Source organism: Mycteria americana, chromosome 9 (assembly GCF_035582795.1).
Source record: "Mycteria americana isolate JAX WOST 10 ecotype Jacksonville Zoo and Gardens chromosome 9, USCA_MyAme_1.0, whole genome shotgun sequence".
Classification (NCBI taxonomy): Eukaryota; Metazoa; Chordata; class Aves; order Ciconiiformes; family Ciconiidae; genus Mycteria; species Mycteria americana.
Window position 1 is genome coordinate 27,769,800 of NC_134373.1, and position 17,496 is coordinate 27,787,295.

A 17,496-nucleotide genomic window follows, 5' to 3' on the forward strand; every position below is an offset into this window, starting at 1 on the left:
CTTGCGTCACGTGGCGGGGGTGGTGGCGGCCGTTGTGCAGCCGCTGTGTGAGGGGGGGGGAAAGATGGCGGCAGCGCGCGGGCTGCTGGCGGCGGGGCTGTTCCGCGGGCGGGTGGCCATCGTCACCGGCGGCGGCACCGGCATCGGCAAGGCTATCGCCGCCGACTTGCTGGCGCTAGGTGGGCGCGGCGGCTCCGCAGGGAGCCCCGGTGGGGCAGCGGGGCAGGGTGGATGTTGGGGGAGCAGGGCCGGGCGTGAGATGAAGGCGGGGGATGGAGTTTGAGGGGGCGGGTCAGGGAGTGCTCGGGGGGGTTGTGGTGCGTTTTGGGGGTAGGCTGCGCTCGGGCACCGGGTGTGTGAGGAGTTTATGGGTGGGACGTTGTGACAGGAATCAGCGAATAGCGAGGAGAACGAGGTGAGGTTGATGTGGGGCTATGTCTTTTGACCTGCTGGCACTCGAAAAATGCCCTATTTTATACAGCGGTCAAAGTGAGGTTATATTAAACCCGGATCCTTTCTCTCATACTCCCTCTTAAGTGAGTTTTCGTCTTGCTTAACTGGAGGATTTGTCTGGTTGAACTAAGTCTTCTGGAGTAGTATGGTTTTGAACTGTTGTATGCACAGTAAGCTTAGAGAACTGGTGCTTTTCTCTCAGTGCTTGTGACAGAAATGTCCTGAAGTTAAAGTATATCTTCAGTGTGCACTTTGTGGGTTTTCTTTCCGTGCTGATTACAGAGAAGTGGTAAAATCTGGGGTGAAAGGCAGTCTTCTAAGTCATCCAGCTTGCAAGACCTTTTCTGCAGGTTTCAACATAAGTGCTAGGGATCATCGGCATCGGACTGGTTTCGGACAATGTTTATTATGATTGGATTCACTGTCTTCAAAATACCGGCACTAGCATTGCGCTGCATGGTGCCACACTCCCTGTGGTTTCCGCGGTTGAAATGTGCACCACGCCATTTCACTGCATAGTAAAGAGCTTTCTTTGTTAAGACTGTGCTGGAAGACATCTCTGCCTCTCCTGGCCTTTGTCGCCCCCGCTTTCCACTTGCTCTGTGGAGCTGAAGTGAGAGCTAGTTCTGCTACCTTCGTATTACTGGGGAACTAAGCATTTTTTTAAGGTGTGCTTACATGCTGCCTTAAAGAGGTGCTTTTTAAGCATCATCACACTGTTGGTTGATAATGTTACCCAGTTACCTTAAAAGTGTACTTAATTTGATCTGCATTATTTTTCTCAAGCAAAATACAAATAACAAAAGTGTGTGTCCATAACATCCTAAACAGAAAACAAGGCTGCAAATCTCTACAAAGCACATGTGAGAAAATGAAGAAAAAGCTATGGCTTAAGTCTGTCTGAGTAACCTTCCTTACCAGCAGACTTGCTGGCTACTCCTGACAAGAAGATTACTGGGAACTCTTTCCATGTATACCTTATGCTTTAGGCTGTATTTTTTTGGAGGGGGGCTGGCTGGACAGCGAATGCCAGTAGGAGCAGTGACAGATAATGCCAGTCATGTTGTACATTGTTTTTATAACCACTCTCCTTTGAAGCCTTGTGGACAGATTTAAACCTTTCATCTGGAAACTTGTGCCCTTTTCCCCCTGACCCTATCAGGAAATGGTCTGGTCATTCTTTGTGAAGAAAAATAAGTGAAGTAGTGTCAGCTTGTACAGTAGGTACCAAGTGTTCCTCAGCGAGTTAGAATCTCCCCCTCTCCCAATTAGTGTATTTAGCAAAAATATAGTCTTTTACTGGACCGTATTCTATATCAGTGTGTGTATTAATAGGCACTTAAGTTGATAAATATAACTGTGCTACTGTGATTTAGTATTTTGTGTTAATTGGTAATTGTGTGTGCCATTTTATGAACTCTACTCTGCATTAGTCAGGTGATTGTGCAAGTGACTGGAGTTCTTAATTTAAAAAATCAGGAGACCTCAGAGACTAATATCTTGACATGTATTGTTTTAAGATGGCTACTGATGGAAGGTGAAGAAGGTGAAGCTCCCATTTCTAGGGATATGTAGTTGCAGCACTTCCTTCTGGAAGAATTCAACTCCTCTATTTTTTTTTTATTTTTTTTTTTTAGTTTTATGTATAGTTTCACAAGGCAGCCTGAGCCAAATGACCAGCTTGCTGCTCTTTACTCCCAGTAGTTATTTTGAGTCGATTCTGGTGTTTGTTTGATCACGAGAGGCCAAATTCCACTCAGTAAAATAGCAACAAAGAAAAAAAGACACCTGGCAAGAGGTTAACATTTTTTTTTTGGCTAGTTGAGGGTGTTGAATTGGTTTATGTTAAAGCAGATGAGCAGCAGAGCTGGTATGAGGAAGGGATGGCTTCTGCTGGGATGCTGAGATTATGGAAGGAGGGAACTGGGAGCAAGACTTCCTTGCCTGCTTGGCAGTGGAAGCTAGTAATTTGCTTATCCATGATATGAAACTGCATGCCTACTGGATTTGCACTAGGAATTAATTTGGTGTGGTCTGTTTTAGTCTATGTAGTAGCAATTGCTGAAGCCTTAAAGCTGTCCCAAGTCCGCTGGTGTGACCGAAGAAACTAGACTGGTTGTACTGTGAGTGCTTGCCATTAATTTGGCACCTGCATTGTTTTTCTCTGTAGAATGAGTCCTTCTGCCTCCAAATGCTGAAAAAACAGAAGGCTTGAGTTCCTGCCTAGTTTTTTCCTCTCCTTTCTGAGCTAGGATTCTACAGCATGTGGCAGTGCCATGGGGAAGCCTCTGTTCCTGCTGTCTGTAGTCTGCAGATAGGAATTAATTTTGTGAGGCTGTCATCCTTTCCTTCAGACTCTGTAGGGTTAAAAAGCAGAGCATTACATTTGCTCACTGCTAGTCAAAATTACAGCCAAACATACAGTAAGATTATTTTTATGGTTGTAGGAGCAAGCATTTTTTTTGTAATCAAGACCTGCTGAAACATCTTTAAATCGCATAATTGATAAATGAGGCAGCTGTGAGCAGAGGCAGCAAAAGCGGTGTCTGAAAGCTACATTGCTGACTCTGCAACTCACAGGCTATCTTCCCTTCTGCAGGAAGGAGAGGGAGCCTTGTGGAGATTTTTTTGATTGCTCTTTTCCTGGCACAGTGGGATCTTGTTGCTAAGAAGCACCTGACATCAATCATTTCTCTCTCTTGCAAGAACTTCAACACTGTATCTTCTAGTCAGTGACTAATAAATGCACATCCTACAAGATATCTCCATGATGTTATTAAAAAACTAGCATAACTGTAATTTTAATTATGTTAGCTGAAGGATGTTTCATTTTGTCTCTACAGGTTGCAGTGTTGTTATTGCCTCTCGTAAATTTGACCGATTAAAAGCTGCTGCAGAAGAACTGAATAAGACATTTTCTTCCATGAGTCCTGCCAAAGTGACTCCCATACAGTGCAATATCCGCAAAGAAGATGAGGTAAAGACTAGTGATCTTGTTCTGGGGCTTAACATGTCAAAAGCATACTGTGTATATAAATTCTCAGATCTCCAAAGGTCTTCTCTGTCCCTCTCAAAAATGGCTTAGATCAGGGGACAGGTGCAGTAAAGCACTGTTAAATTGATCTAGATAAAGATGTGCTTTCCAAGGGAAGACCATTTGTTAGCCATCTAAGCAAGAAAGCATTTGTAATTGCAAATATTTTTCTGACCATGCATATGTATTTCAGATAGTTCTGGGAGAAGCAGACCTTGGAACTGGCATGTTCTACAGCCGAGCCGGAGCCCACTTAGCATGGTTCTGTGTCACATTTCTGTGACAGCAGTGAGGGGGTGTTAACTTGTGAAGATGGAGACCTCAGAATAGTTTCCTCAAACGGGAAGTCATAGCATGGAATCTTAACACTTGTGACTTGACACAAGTGCCCTGCATTGTCAGTTTTGCTTGTATTAAAGCAAAAAACCCCCCACAGATACTATTATTTTTAGCCATGTTTCAAATTTTGGTTACAATTTGAGGTGTGCCTCGTTACAAACTCTATTACCATCCCACTTGAGTTTTTAACTTTTTCTTCATATTACAAAAAATGGAAGATCAAGAGCAAAAGTATATAATCCAGGTTCTTCAGAAGTCTGCATTCACTTCCTAATTTTTTAATCTGTGTAATTAAACATTTAAAAGTCCAGCATCAGGTTGGACTTTTAACTTATTGAAGACAGCTAGAAAATATTCCAATAACCACTGATTGCTACATTTTTCTTAACCTTTCAAAGTCTCTGTTAAATTCTAGCATAACTTGAAGAAATATTAATGACTTTCAGTAGCTATGTAGATTCTGGAAATATCCTAATATACAACCATAAAGCAAATAAAAAATAAAATTCTTTGCACATGGAACAGCTCGTGCCATAAAATATTTATAGTGATAGACTTTCTCTCCTGAAGGAGATGAACCCTGGGGCTGTGCAGTATGTCACTTCACCTACCAGTGAATTTTAGGTTTGTATTTACTAGCATCAGCAGTGCAATATAATAGGTTATGACATGTCAGAGGGCAACTTACGTGATTAAAGCTACAGGAAAGAAAAGAGGTAAAGAGAGAGAAAAGGCTTAAGCCTCCTTTCATGTCACTGTTCTTGCAGAAAGTACTCTGCTATGCTTAATAACCTTCTGCAGGTGAATCTTATTTCTGCATCAGTTTAAAAATGATTTAGTGGGAACTGCAGTGTTCTGTGAGATTGTAGAGGGCTTGGATGGTGAAATGAGGTAATCTCCACTAAACAAACTACCATTCCTTCTTTGTTTCCTGTTTATTAAGTGTGGCTAAATACATATTTGACAAACAGTCTTAGATGGCTTTGGAAACTTTTTTGAAGGTGCTTTTAAAGCCTTTTTTTATAGTGCTGTGTAAAGTGTTTAGGCATTATTCTGTGTTACTGGTAGCCATGCTAATGCCTGGAGAAACTTCTGTCTTTGCTATTACCCTGCAGTTTCATCATAGAATTGTCTTGTTTCCAGTTTAGTTTTAAGCTCTAGTCATTTACAGACATGTCAGAACTTTCTTAGAACTTTTCATATGATATTGGAGAAGCCTCTATCAAGTGTCTACTGCCAGTGGATGTTCTCATAAACCATTGTCATTTCATATCTGTATCTGTTGAAGAGAGGGTTCAGAGCAATAAGGTAGAGTAAACTCCAGACTTGAATTTTTCAGTCATTGACTCAGTCTTATACTTTGACTTACTTCAGTTCTCCAGCTGCTCTTACTTCTTTCTCTTGAAGTTGCATTTAGAAAAAAATCACTATGAAAATTTCATAAGCCTTTTGTGGAAGTTTTGAACAAGGAATGCAATTTCTGTTGCATGTTAACATAAGAACTTAAGTGTACCTGCTAAACAAATATTTATCCATTCCAGATGCCCATCTCCAAGACCAGGTGTTTTTACTGGTTAGAGACATCCTGTGATTTTTGTTCTTTAGCTCTTGTTTTTCTGGCTCTGTCTTCCTGTTAGCTCTTTAATGCTGAGATGCTCAAAGATTGCTAAATCCTGGCCACTTGTTACTTAATTTCTAAAATTACTATTGGACCAGAAATGTGTGGATCACTTTTTCAGCTTTTAAATTTAAAGTGAGGATGGCAATTCCTTACAGGTAGGTGCTTAGTGTTTGTAAGTTGAAGCTAGATAAACTCAGATTAACAGTCAGTAATTTATACTGCTAAAAACTGTCAGAACTTAGAACTGAGGCATGTGGGAGATTTTCCACAACCCACTGCTCAGTATTGCTTATTTATTATATTTGCTAAGAGCAGCAATGGTGAATACTTTTTTTCTAATTTGCACTTGATTGCCTTGTGGAGACTAGAGGAAAAGTACCTTTGGGCTTTTACTTCTATTCAAAGAGCATCATACATCCATTTTCAAAACCTATTCCATTCTTAACCTAAAATTTAGTGCCTGGGACTTGGAGTCTTAGGAACAGGGATCAGTAAAAGATGTAGTGAAGGATTTTTCTAGCCTGGGGGTAAATCTTGAGTAGAGGCAACACAGCAATATAACTCACCTCAGCATTTTCACAAATATAGGAGTAGCTTCCTGTTTACAGTGGAAGATGGAGTGAGAGGACATTTAAACTTTTGGCTTCCCTCCCGAAAGAAACAAGACTTGTACAACTGTGTTGGCTCTGTATGCTACTCATTAATAGCTTTACAACTCGTTGTCTGGTTTCAGCTTAGTATGAGTGAAGAGTATTTACCTCAGAAATTCACAGAAGCACATTGTTGGATAGAGAGAACAGCCTCTACAAGTATTCCCTGTGAGTCATTACATCCTCTTTCTCAGCTCTTATACCGGGTACTAAAGAATGTGTGAAGGAGAAAGACCTTATAAACCTTTCAACAAGGGAAAAAAACTAGGAGTTCAAGCCTCCTTAGATGTCAGAACTGATCCATCACAAGCTACAAAACCCAGGAAGCTTCCTGAAGAACCACATAATTCATTTAGTATATCTTTCTCTTTGATATCTCACGGAAACCTTTCTAAGAGTAAATCTTTCTCTTAAAGGAAGCCACCGTGATCACCTGTAGGAACAAGCCATCTGTTCTTACTGTAGCATGCCTTTTTTTTTTTTCTTCATCCCTCCATCTCCATCAGTTGTTCTGCATTTCTCTAAAGGCCCCTATGAATTTTGTCCTGGTTTTAGTTTTATAATCAGCCAAACTGGAGGGAGGGACTTTGAATAGAGGAGATCTAAGAAAGATGAAAGTGCTTTCAAAATTGCCAGATAATTTTTTTTTTTTTGCCTCCTATTGCAGATCTGTAACTGCAAAAAGTAACTGACCTGCTTTGAAGATGACACAGCTCATTCCTCTTGTGTGCCCTAGTTTGGATCTGTGAAATTCAAGCATTAGAAGATTCATCCCTCATCATATAGTGCAATGTGTCTGTTAGAGCTCTTTCTGGCCTGGGAAGAGTCAAAGAAGGTGCAGTGAATTAATTGCTGCAGAATCTTGATGGCAGATATCACGGGAATAGCTTAATGAATTCACATTTTTAAGTCTCTTAATCTTCATCCTCAGAGGCCCTCTTGCTTTCTAGCAAAGCTTACTTTTCATTTAATCTGCAAGAAATAATCTTGCTTGATGGAGGATTTTCAACCACTGCATAACCTGTCAGGCGTATTTCTGTCATGACTTTGCTGCTGTTGCTTTTGACTAGTTTTCCATTGAGTGTTTTGTAAAAGGATAACAAAGCTGTAAAGGATAACAAACCTGTTTTGTTTTTAAAGATGGAAGAGTAGAGGGTGCTGGGATGCCGGTAAGAGCATCTGAGGTATCTATGTTGTGTCTTCATGGGGCCTTATTCTGAAGCAGTGATTGCGCACCTGTCCTTATCCTGTGGTCTGGAGTGTATGTAGTGATCAATATTGCTTCTTAGTGATTATGAAGCTGAAGTTATTTTAATTATTTGGATATTTTCTAGCACTGCCGACATAATGTGTTGAATATAACAAGAGCAGGTCACTTTGCTCTTGATGAGGTGCAGGCCAGACAGCTGTGCATGTGTGTGTGTCTTTTCAAACCAAACTCTTTATCCAAAATCCAAGGATCTAATTAATTAATTCCAGTGCCTCAATGCTACAGTAAGAACAAGTGGCAAGAGTGGAGGAGAGAGACCCCATCCTTTGTCCATTATGAAAAGAGTTTTCTGTTTATCTTCGTAGGTGTTGGGAAGGGGAAGCATGTGTTTGTGTGTCTTAAATGTTGAGCTATAGCAACTCTATTGACGGGGAAAGGAAGACGTGAGGAACTTTTTACCCTTGTAAAGCCTTTGTGCTACATTCTCTGGACAAACATTTCTTTAGCTGGCATCTAGATAAGTAGAAGACATATCTAGGTAAATGGAAGGTAAAACCTTGTAGTTCTAGTAGGCCACTGCTCTTCTGGAATCAACAATTTAGAATTCTGTGCACGGTGTCCCCTTTCCATAGTCGAGCTCCAGCAACAACTGCTGCTGGACCAGAGTCCGAGGGTAAAACCTATCACTTGGACATCTGACAAACAAGACTCCTTGAGACGCACTCAATACAGTACTGTTTAGCACTTACCTTGTGTCTGAGTTCACTAGTAGCTTTTCTTTTCCAATAAACTTCATAGCTTAGCATAGCCTCAATTGGTTTATAAATACTTAATGCCTGTCTGTGTGAAGCCTGTAGTGGAAGACTGTGGCTTGGTGGGGAGCTGTGGATAAGAGATTCCTGTTGTTGTACTTTAAAATACACAGCAATATTGCAAAGTAAAAATACCTGTTATCACTGTGCAAGAATGCCTACTAGTTCTCGTCCCCAAATAGCAAATCTCTAACACTCTGTAGTGGGTAGTTTGCCTGCTGAGTTTTACTCCAGTTCAAGGTGACCTGTGAATGCATGTGGACATTTGTCCCTTTTCTCTGTGTCAGTGAGTACTGTCATCTCAGTTATCTGTGAAAGTGTGCTACTGCATAATACTTTTGAGTTGCAGTCACCCAAAAAAGGTCCTTATTGAAGAGCTCCAGTCTTCTGGTTATGTCTGAAGTGCCTGATTTTGTTTTTTTCAGTCTTTTTCAGAAGAACGTCCTAAACTGTTAGCTCTGCCTTGTGCAGTTTTGCTTTGCTTCCAGAGAGAGTCTTTAGGAGCTTTTTTATGAAGTTATTTCTATGTGGGTTTTTAATATTTAGGAATAGAAAACCTTTAGTTCTCACGGTGATTTAAATGTGTTCTACCAGACCCTCTTTCTCACTGTGCTGGTGACTGCTGTCACCACATTTACTGTAACTGGGAGAAGCACTGCAACGATGCTTTCTCTACAACACAGAAGACATGGTGAAGATTGCTACAGTTGGAGCCACCTGAGCTGTCACTGGAGAGCCTGCTAGCCTTTGCTGGCTTTCGGAAAGCAGAACTGATATGCGTTTGTGTTTTGGTTTTGTTTTTTATTGCCCTGAGAATATGGTGCGACAAACAGGAACAACAACTGAGTTTGTTAAAATACAACATGTGAACCATTTTGAATTGATATGTCATAGCAGGTTTTGTCCACCTGTTGAAAACTTGCTTGTGACGTCTCTTCTCAGTAGATTTTTCTTCTGTTAATTTGTCATTTGTTGGATTTTTTTAACGATTCTTAGCATTTTCCCTTTTCTCTCTCTCTTCCCCCCCACCCCCCAGCATGAATAGCCTTAGCCTCTTCAAACATTCCTTGTCCTGAAAACATTTCTCTTCCATAAATGAGCCCATACTTTAGTGACTTATGGAGAAAAATATTCAAAGCAAGATTCTCAGGCTGACAGGGAGAAGAGTTTGATATTGCTGAGCAAAGCATAACTTTTGCTGCCTAGTGAGACATAACTTACTTTTCTCTGGTTGCAAGCAAACCTGGAAGTCTTTGTGGCATGGTGGTTCTCACAAGTCATGGGTTTGGGACTGCTGTCACAGATGTTTTGGTTTTTTGGTGTTTGTTTTCCTCAGATCCCACAAGCTGCAGTGACTGATGTGAGGAATAAGATGATGTTCAGACCTTAAAGATGGTGATTTAGGTATTGAAATTATTTTCTTAAGGCATTTTTTTAAGCAGGCATTAGTTTTTCCGTCAGGCTTCAGCCACTATATGTTTGTTTAGGTTTTATTCTTCAGAGAGGTGCATCCTTACAGGATCCATACTATTCTGTTAAACCATCCTGAATGATTACCAGCAAAAGCTGTAAGGCAGCTATTTATGAGACTGAGTTGGTGACGCTCTTGGTGAGATACACATCATGTATTGCTTGTTCTTTTGTTTCTGATGTTTTCTACCACTAACTCAATACAGAGGAAGGCTGACTGATATCCTTCCTCTAGTCAAATCTGTTTCAGCAGCAACATCGCTCTTGCTGTTTGCTTTTTGGGGTTTTTTTGGTCTGTGTTTTCTTTGACCACAGATGCTAGATTAACTTTTATATATGCTTGAGTAGGAATAACTGATGCATGGTATCTAGTTAGATAGGTAATGTAAGCAGGAAACAGTCACGTTGTCCCATTTCCCCTGATTCTTCAGATAAAGGTTAAATTATTAAGCAGTTGCTATAGAGTTCTTACTACTATCTTGTAATAGGAAAAATACATCAGCTTTGATATCTGTAAAATCTTTGAATGCTTTGAAATACATTCCCCGCCAGAAGTTCTCTTGTGTTTAGTGTGAGTGTGTGGCGAAACTGCTGTACTTCCAAAACAGAAGACAATGCAAAAAGCTTAGCTTACAGCCTGTAGCTCACGTTAGGTCAGTGTTAGATTCTTCTAGGTTTAGATTCTTAAAGTCTCTTTCCTTCCATATGAACTTAAGCCACTCCTTTTCTGCACTGGCAGCTCTTTCAGTGAGTGAATAAAATGTCTATTGCTTTTTGCTGTTAATACCTTCTCAGAGTACCCAAAGGTGAATAGTACCAGACAGTGCTCTTAATCGTAAGTATTCATCCTGCTTATAGACAGAAAGTATCTGCTTAGTCAAATATTGCCCTTTCTTTTTCCTAAAGAAGACAACTTGTAGTATTTCCAGCACTTTTTAGAGTTCATGTTTTGTAGGGTAACAAACTAACCTTCTTGGTCTGTGTAAGAAGATTGGCTCTTGCCAACTCATATGTCAGAGTTTTAGTGAATGTACAAAACTTCTAGATAAGAATGTTAAAACTTCACAAGATGACTTATGTGTTCTATTTAAAATGCTCAGGTATAGGGGTCAGATGAAAAAAACAGTAGCCACCTTATATGGAACTCTTGCAGCATCTGATGTGAACACCCCCACCCTTATGAAAAATGTCAGGAGATTCTTAGTAGGTCTTAAGTAGCAGGCTTTTGTGTGTGTTTGTTTTTACAAACCTTCAACAGCTTAAATCCCCTTGTTCTTTCAGTGCTGGTATTTTATGTAGCACCTGCATTATACCAGGAAGATTTCCTAAGTAAACATGGACTCAGCCCAATCCTTCTTGGCTGACTAAACCTGTCATACTGATCTTCCAGCCTCTCTGAAGGCTGGTACCTCCTCTTTATGTGTGAAATGGATATGAGGGAGAAAATACTGTCTGAGAATGAAATTTGGTATATAGCTTAATCAGCATACCACACTAACAAATATTGTTTCAGGTAGAAGCTTTGGTGAAGTCTACACTGAGTCTGCATGGAAAGATTGACTTCCTCGTGAATAATGGAGGGGGCCAATTCGCAAGTCCTTCTGAAGCCATCCGTGCAAAAGGCTGGAATGCTGTGATAGACACGAATCTGACAGGGACCTTCTACTGCTGCAAAGCAGGTAAGGACTGAACATTAGGCTTTTTTTGTTTATTTGTTTTGTTTTTTACAGCAATACCAGAAGACAAGAAATGTGAAGTTTCCCTACAATCTTTTTTCACACACTTAATCTGACAGTGGATATTTGTTTTCATGAATCTGATCCAAAGCTTTACATTAAACTGTACGTTACATTTGTTCATATATACAAACATACATTTAGGCAAGCATGATCTTCTGGTTAAGGCCAGGTTTGGGGAGTCAGTTGGCTTGGATACTCGCTTTAGAGACTATAGGAAAACCACTTAACTTCTGTAGCCTGTATTCACTGTGTGTAACACAGGAAAAGATTTCTCTCCCATCAGGGATGTAAATTTAAAGTTAAATTTAAGTATGATACACGATTCTCAGATAGCATTGGGAATGTGGAAATGAAAGTAATTTATGTGGAAGCCTGAAATCTTGATTTCCACGAAAAGGCTTCTTGACAAACATTGAGCCTTACCTGGACCAGACCTGTTATCTCACCAATCCAGTGGTGAGGCTGTGGTACAAAAAGCAGATTGTGTAACTAAATCTGCACAGGAAATGTGTAGTGTAATTGGAGTTAAGACTCCAAATATGGCTTCCAATTGGCAAGTTCATTTGTATGCATTTCTTCTGACATTTATAGGTTATCTTCCTCCTTCATACAGTGTACAATGCCTGGATGCAGGAACATGGAGGAGTCATTGTCAACATTACTGCTGCCGTGAGAAATGGGTTTCCTGGAATGTCGTAATATATATTTTATTTTTACATTTTCCTATATTTTTCCCCCAGAAGTACTAATTGTTCCTAAATACTTCATTTTAGAAAGGTGTGCACTGGCCAGCAGCAGAGTATAGAAATACAGTAGTAGGTCAAGAGAGAGCAATAGTATCACTTGGCTGTGTGTTTGTGGATCTCCTATTAATTCAGTAGAGACTAGAGGAGTAAGTGACATCTCTGGTCTCTGTCAACTTGTTTGTAAGAAACTATGAAGCAAGACTTGCCAGTGAAGCTTTCACTGGAAATGGTATGCTAGTGTGACTAGTTGCACTGAAATGTAGCCTTTACTTATTCTCTCTCCAAATTTCTGGAGGATTTGCAAGAACTTGGCACCTGTTGTTTTCCTCTTCTACTGTCAGTTTACAGGTCTTGATGGTGTCATGAGTTATGGGAGTTGGACTGGGAGCAGGGGAGTAGGAGGAACATTTCTAGTATGTTACCAGGTTTTGGCTTTGTCCTTTGGGTCACGTAATGCCTGCCTTTCCCATTTTCCTTTTTATTCTCACTTTGTAGCCATCTTTCTTGGAGAAGGTCTCTGATGCAGAGAAATGGTTCTATTTGCTCTGCTCCTTTCTTGACTGAGAGAAGGCTCATGGGTACAAATATATTACCACATTTGTAGTTCTTTTATACTGGCACAAATGATCACAGCTGTCTGCATGAAAATGCAGCATTCTCTCCATATCCGTATGTGTACTATAGTTGTTCAAATTTCTTTACCCTCAAAATGGAGGTGAGCAGGAGTCTTCCGATTTGAAACTTTTCCACCAAAAAAGTTCCAATTTGTTGAAATAGAAATAATGCTCAGAAAATGAATTGTTTCAGTTATTTTCTTTTCAAAGGAAATGTTGAGGTTGTCAAAATGCTGCATTTTGACAGTTTCTTAATTTAAAAAATCTGAATTTCTTCTTTGAAACTACCTTTTTTTTTAACTTTGAAATTTAATTTCTATTGAAGAAAACATAAAAATATAATTTGGTCAAATGTTACATTACCTCTCTTTGTCCTGATTCAGGGTTGGAAGTTTTCAAAATTTAAAATTTTTAAGGAACAGCAAAATATTTTCTCACTAGCTTGTTCTTGGCAGTACAAAATAAATTTAGAGATCCACAGGGTGGTGCTGAAGCTACAGTTATTTGAGTTTCTCCACTCTGGTTAAGTCTGGTTGAATTGTCATGGCAAATAAGCTGAAGCTATATTTGAGAGTTGAACCAAGAGATAAAAAAACTACTGTTGTGTGTGAATATAGGTGGGTAGACAAAACTACTTTCAAATTAAATTCCTGTTGAATTGATACTTGTTTTAGAAATATACTGTTGAAAAAGACTTGCCTTTACAAGTCCAGCCACTACTCATGCCAAAAATCACCTGATACAGTTTTTCATAAGTATTAATTCTGAATATTAATTCTGAACATAAAACTAGTCAAGTTTGTTTGCTCATAGTGTGTCTGGAGGTTATTTATTTCTGGCCTAAACATATGAGTAAGTTGGGTTTTCTTACGTTTTTCTTAAGTTTTTCTTATTCCTTTCCTGGTATTTGAGAAGCTATTGTATCTATTTCCTCTAAGTCTGTTTTGCTAGGCTAAAGGAACCTAACTATATTAGTTTTCTCTGAGTCCCACTGTCCGCTATTCATCGCTGCAGTAATTTTGTCTGCATTTGTTCAAGCTTGTAGTCATTTCAGACTAGTTTCCTATTGCAGCAAGGTGTATGAGATCACTCTGCCTATGGTCATCTCTATCTCCATCCACCTATAGTAATTTTTGAATAGTGGCTTATTTTAATCATGTTTGTCAGAAGATCTAAACTATTTTTCAGACCACTGTCCTTCCAAGTGTTGCTTTACCTGTGCAGCCTACCTTTTGTTGTTTTACACAGTTTGAACTTTGTCTCCAGTTGTTTTTCATTTTGTAAGCCTGCTTCTGCAGTAGAATGTAGCTGACCTCATGTCACGTTGGGGAAGAGATGATAAGTACTTCCAGAAATGACAGGAAATCATAGCATAGCTTGTTTAAACTGTGAAGCTATGTTAAACTTACAAACTAGAAAATCTCTCTCTCTCTCAGATGGTTGGTCCAGCCATAGAAAGCTACTCTGACTGCCCTAGTGAGGCTGTGGTAGAATTAACATTGGGCAGTGTTAGCTGAGGGAACAGATGCTTCTCTTGCTTTCTTTTCTCAATAGGCATACAGGAGCTGCAAGAGCTGCAGTGAATAACCTGACCAAGACTTTAGCTTTAGAATGGGCCCACAGCGGAGTAAGAATCAACAGTGTTGCTCCTGTAAGTAATGGCAAACAATCTGATTAAACTTAGCCATCATACATGTTCATGGTTAAAACTTTCAGACCAAAAGGGATTTTAAAATCTATAGCCTGTAACTGTTTGTGGATTATTTATGTATTTATTTATAATTCCCTCATCTGTGTTCTTCAGGTCATTTGAGAGTGTTTTGTAGTGTTTGGATGATGAGCCAGAGATGTGGGATAAAATTGCTTCTGCTTTCTCCTTTCACTTGGCACTCTTGGTGGTTTTTTTTTTTTCCTAGCTTAATGAAATGATGCCTGGGAGGAGTTGGTGACCTGTCTTACAAACCCTTGACATAAAATTACCAAATGCTTTGTGTTTCAGTAATGATTACATTATTTCTGAGTTCACAAAACTTTTTCTATTTGAGGTTCAGGTATGCTGATGGTTTCCACCTGTGTTTACAAAGTTACTTTGAAAATCTCTGAATGTGTCACATAATGACTTTTACTTTGTCTTCTACATCTTAAGTTAGATTAGTTTTAGGCATAAAATGACTGTATTTGGAGTAGACCTTCTCCGAAAGAAATTATATGTAAAAATGTGTGTTCTGATTTTTTTTCTTATCAAATATATGCAGACAGGAAACCATTATACAGGTCAGCTGAAATATGCTTGCCACATTTCTGAGGAAGTAGGTAGCATGTAGCAGTTGTTTCAAATAACTGTATGGAAAGAGCAGCTATATTTTCTAGTGCATGGTGCTGCAGATATAGAGGTTATATAGAAGCCCTAGCTTTGACATTTGAGATTGTGTGATCTGTTGTGATTTGTGTAATCTTCGCTCTTAACCACAATTTATTTTGCACATTTACTCCCTTGAAAACAAAAGAGGAAAGGTAAACTTTGTCCAACTACTTCTACATTCAGAATTTATCTTATGTCACAGTATAGTTAAATGTCAGATTTGTTTAACTGGTCCCTAGGAAGATCTTTCTACTATCTTTGTAGGATGTCTGTATATCCTGTTGTGCCTCTTGTCCTAAAACATCTGTCTCGCTTTTTTTGGCATAGCACAGAATGCTTAATGGCAGATATGTGATGATCATTCAGGTAGTGGCTCTTACATAGCCTCTGTGAGGCCCAACTCACCTGGAGACTTGTTGAATATTAAGATCTACTGGCTTGTTTTTCCTGTTTATTTGTTTTTTTTCTGATTTATCAAGTCTTGGGGAAGTAAGTAATTAAGACAGCATTATTATGTGAATATATTTTTCAGGCATGCTAATTACCTAAGGAATCATACTAATTATACTTTATAGCATATGTCAAAACAAGTTTTTGACAAGCAAACACTTCAGTGTTGTTCCTATGCTGGTTACAAAAATCCATGTTGTAGTTACAGTAATACTTTATATCCTTCTGTCACCTTTATGGACACACTAGGACTGTGGTAACCATAGAAAACTGTTACTGCTTCATAGCAGAGTAACATGTAGGGAATGGGTATATAGAGAGGGAAACATGCATTCTAAAAAAAATAGTTTCACATATGAGTTACTTCCCTAGCTCCCAAAATATAGTCACTCACATTTCACAGATATCTTAGAAGAGAAATCTTAGCATGTACTCCATGGATGAATTCAAATGTTGTTATCTTACTTAAACTTGAGTCCCAAAGGTTCTTTCATAACTAATCTATGTAACCCCGTGTTCCCATTGCTGTAGCTTCATCTTCCCTCTCAAGTCTAAACTGGACTGTATAATCATCAGAGCAAAGACAGTCACTTTTTTTCATTTCTATAGCAGCTAAGTAGGGAGAGTCTGAATTCTGACTGTGAAATCTGTCTGCTTCCATAATTCACAATGAAATTAATCCAGTGTTCTTACAGATTACAAGAAACTGTTGAGAACTTGTTCTTGGGGCTTTGTAGTTTTCTGCTGTAAGCTAATATGAAATGCTTGTAATTTCAAAATAGTCTTTGAGTTTCTTCTTTATACTCTCCACTTTATAGTTATCGAAGTTGCAGTGGAGAATTGGAATAATCTGAATTATTGTGCTTGAATAGAGATGTGGCTAGCAGCCATATTACCTTCTTGTATAAATTATAGTATTCCATTAAATTTAAAAACTTTTCATTCAAGTGCTGTTTAGATAGTTTAATCCCACAGAAAATCCCAGTAATGACAACTTCACAATTTTACAATGATCACAGTTTTAAACATATGCAAGAGAACTTAATTTTCACTCTGCTGTTTTAAAATAGGGAATAGTATTTTCAGAAACTGCTGTTGCAAACTATGGAGAACAAGGTACAATGATGTGGTTAAAGAGCATACCAAAGGTTCCTGCCAAGAGGTCAGCAGTTCCTGAGGAGGTAATGTATTTCAGAACATTTGTGGTATTTCTACTTCTGTGTCTCTATTTTGAAGTGACTTTATTATATGAAGAACAAAAAAGAATTAATTTTGCGCTGTGATGCAATATTAAAAAAGAAGAAAGCTTGTAGTAATGTGTAGTAGTGCCATGTGGGAGACTTAACCAGTAGTCGCTGTTACACTGAAAATTTAATTTAGATGCCTCTTACAGCTGAAGTGTTTCATAGTAGACATTAGTTCCTGAAAAGGTTGACTTCCAGCAGGGAGGACTGAAAGAATGAATATTAATGTGAAAAAAGTGTATCTTAAAAGTACTTAGCTCTCTTCCACCAAGAATGTGCATCTTTGATAAACTGGTCAACTTTTTTGTTTAATTTTCGGCATCTGATGCTGATCTTTGAGAGCTTACTGGTTTTCATCTGTTATGTACTTCATGTTTGTGGCTGGAAAGATGGCTTGAAGACTATTATGGTTTTCATTACCGAATAGAAAACATTGCTATGTCTTGCCCATAAAAGTTTTTACAAGCATCTTTGACATGAACAATTCCCAGCAGTTTAAGAAAGATTAAAATTGTCATTCTTTTGGTAGATCTCTCCTGCAGTGTGTTTCCTACTATCTCCAGCTGCTTCTTACATAACTGGGATAACCATGGTCGTGGATGGTGGCCAAAGTTTATATAGCCATACCCTAGAAATACCTGGTAAGAAATGGGCTACAAAATAATGCCCTTCAAGTGATTGAAGTTGGGCAGTGGGAGGGCACAAAAGTAAAATGCCTAGTTTCTCAATCAACTAAGCATGTTATTTGTTTT

The 17,496-nt window shown here is 39.0% G+C and overlaps 1 protein-coding gene across 2 annotated transcripts in view; it reads left to right on the plus strand.

Moving 5' to 3' along the window:
- The first annotated feature begins 59 nt into the window (after positions 1 to 59).
- Positions 60 to 17,496, plus strand: part of PECR (peroxisomal trans-2-enoyl-CoA reductase) — a 60,476-nt gene continuing 43,039 nt past the window's right edge. For both annotated transcript variants that reach the window (XR_012777143.1, XM_075512110.1), the window contains exons 1-7: positions 60 to 179; positions 3,297 to 3,430; positions 11,103 to 11,268; positions 11,942 to 12,023; positions 14,243 to 14,339; positions 16,571 to 16,681; positions 17,274 to 17,385. Coding sequence is in view for 1 of the 2 variants with exons in the window: in XM_075512110.1 (XP_075368225.1) it covers positions 65 to 179; positions 3,297 to 3,430; positions 11,103 to 11,268; positions 11,942 to 12,023; positions 14,243 to 14,339; positions 16,571 to 16,681; positions 17,274 to 17,385 (817 nt within the window). In the remaining variant the exon portion in view is untranslated. The remainder of the gene's footprint in view (positions 180 to 3,296; positions 3,431 to 11,102; positions 11,269 to 11,941; positions 12,024 to 14,242; positions 14,340 to 16,570; positions 16,682 to 17,273; positions 17,386 to 17,496) is intronic.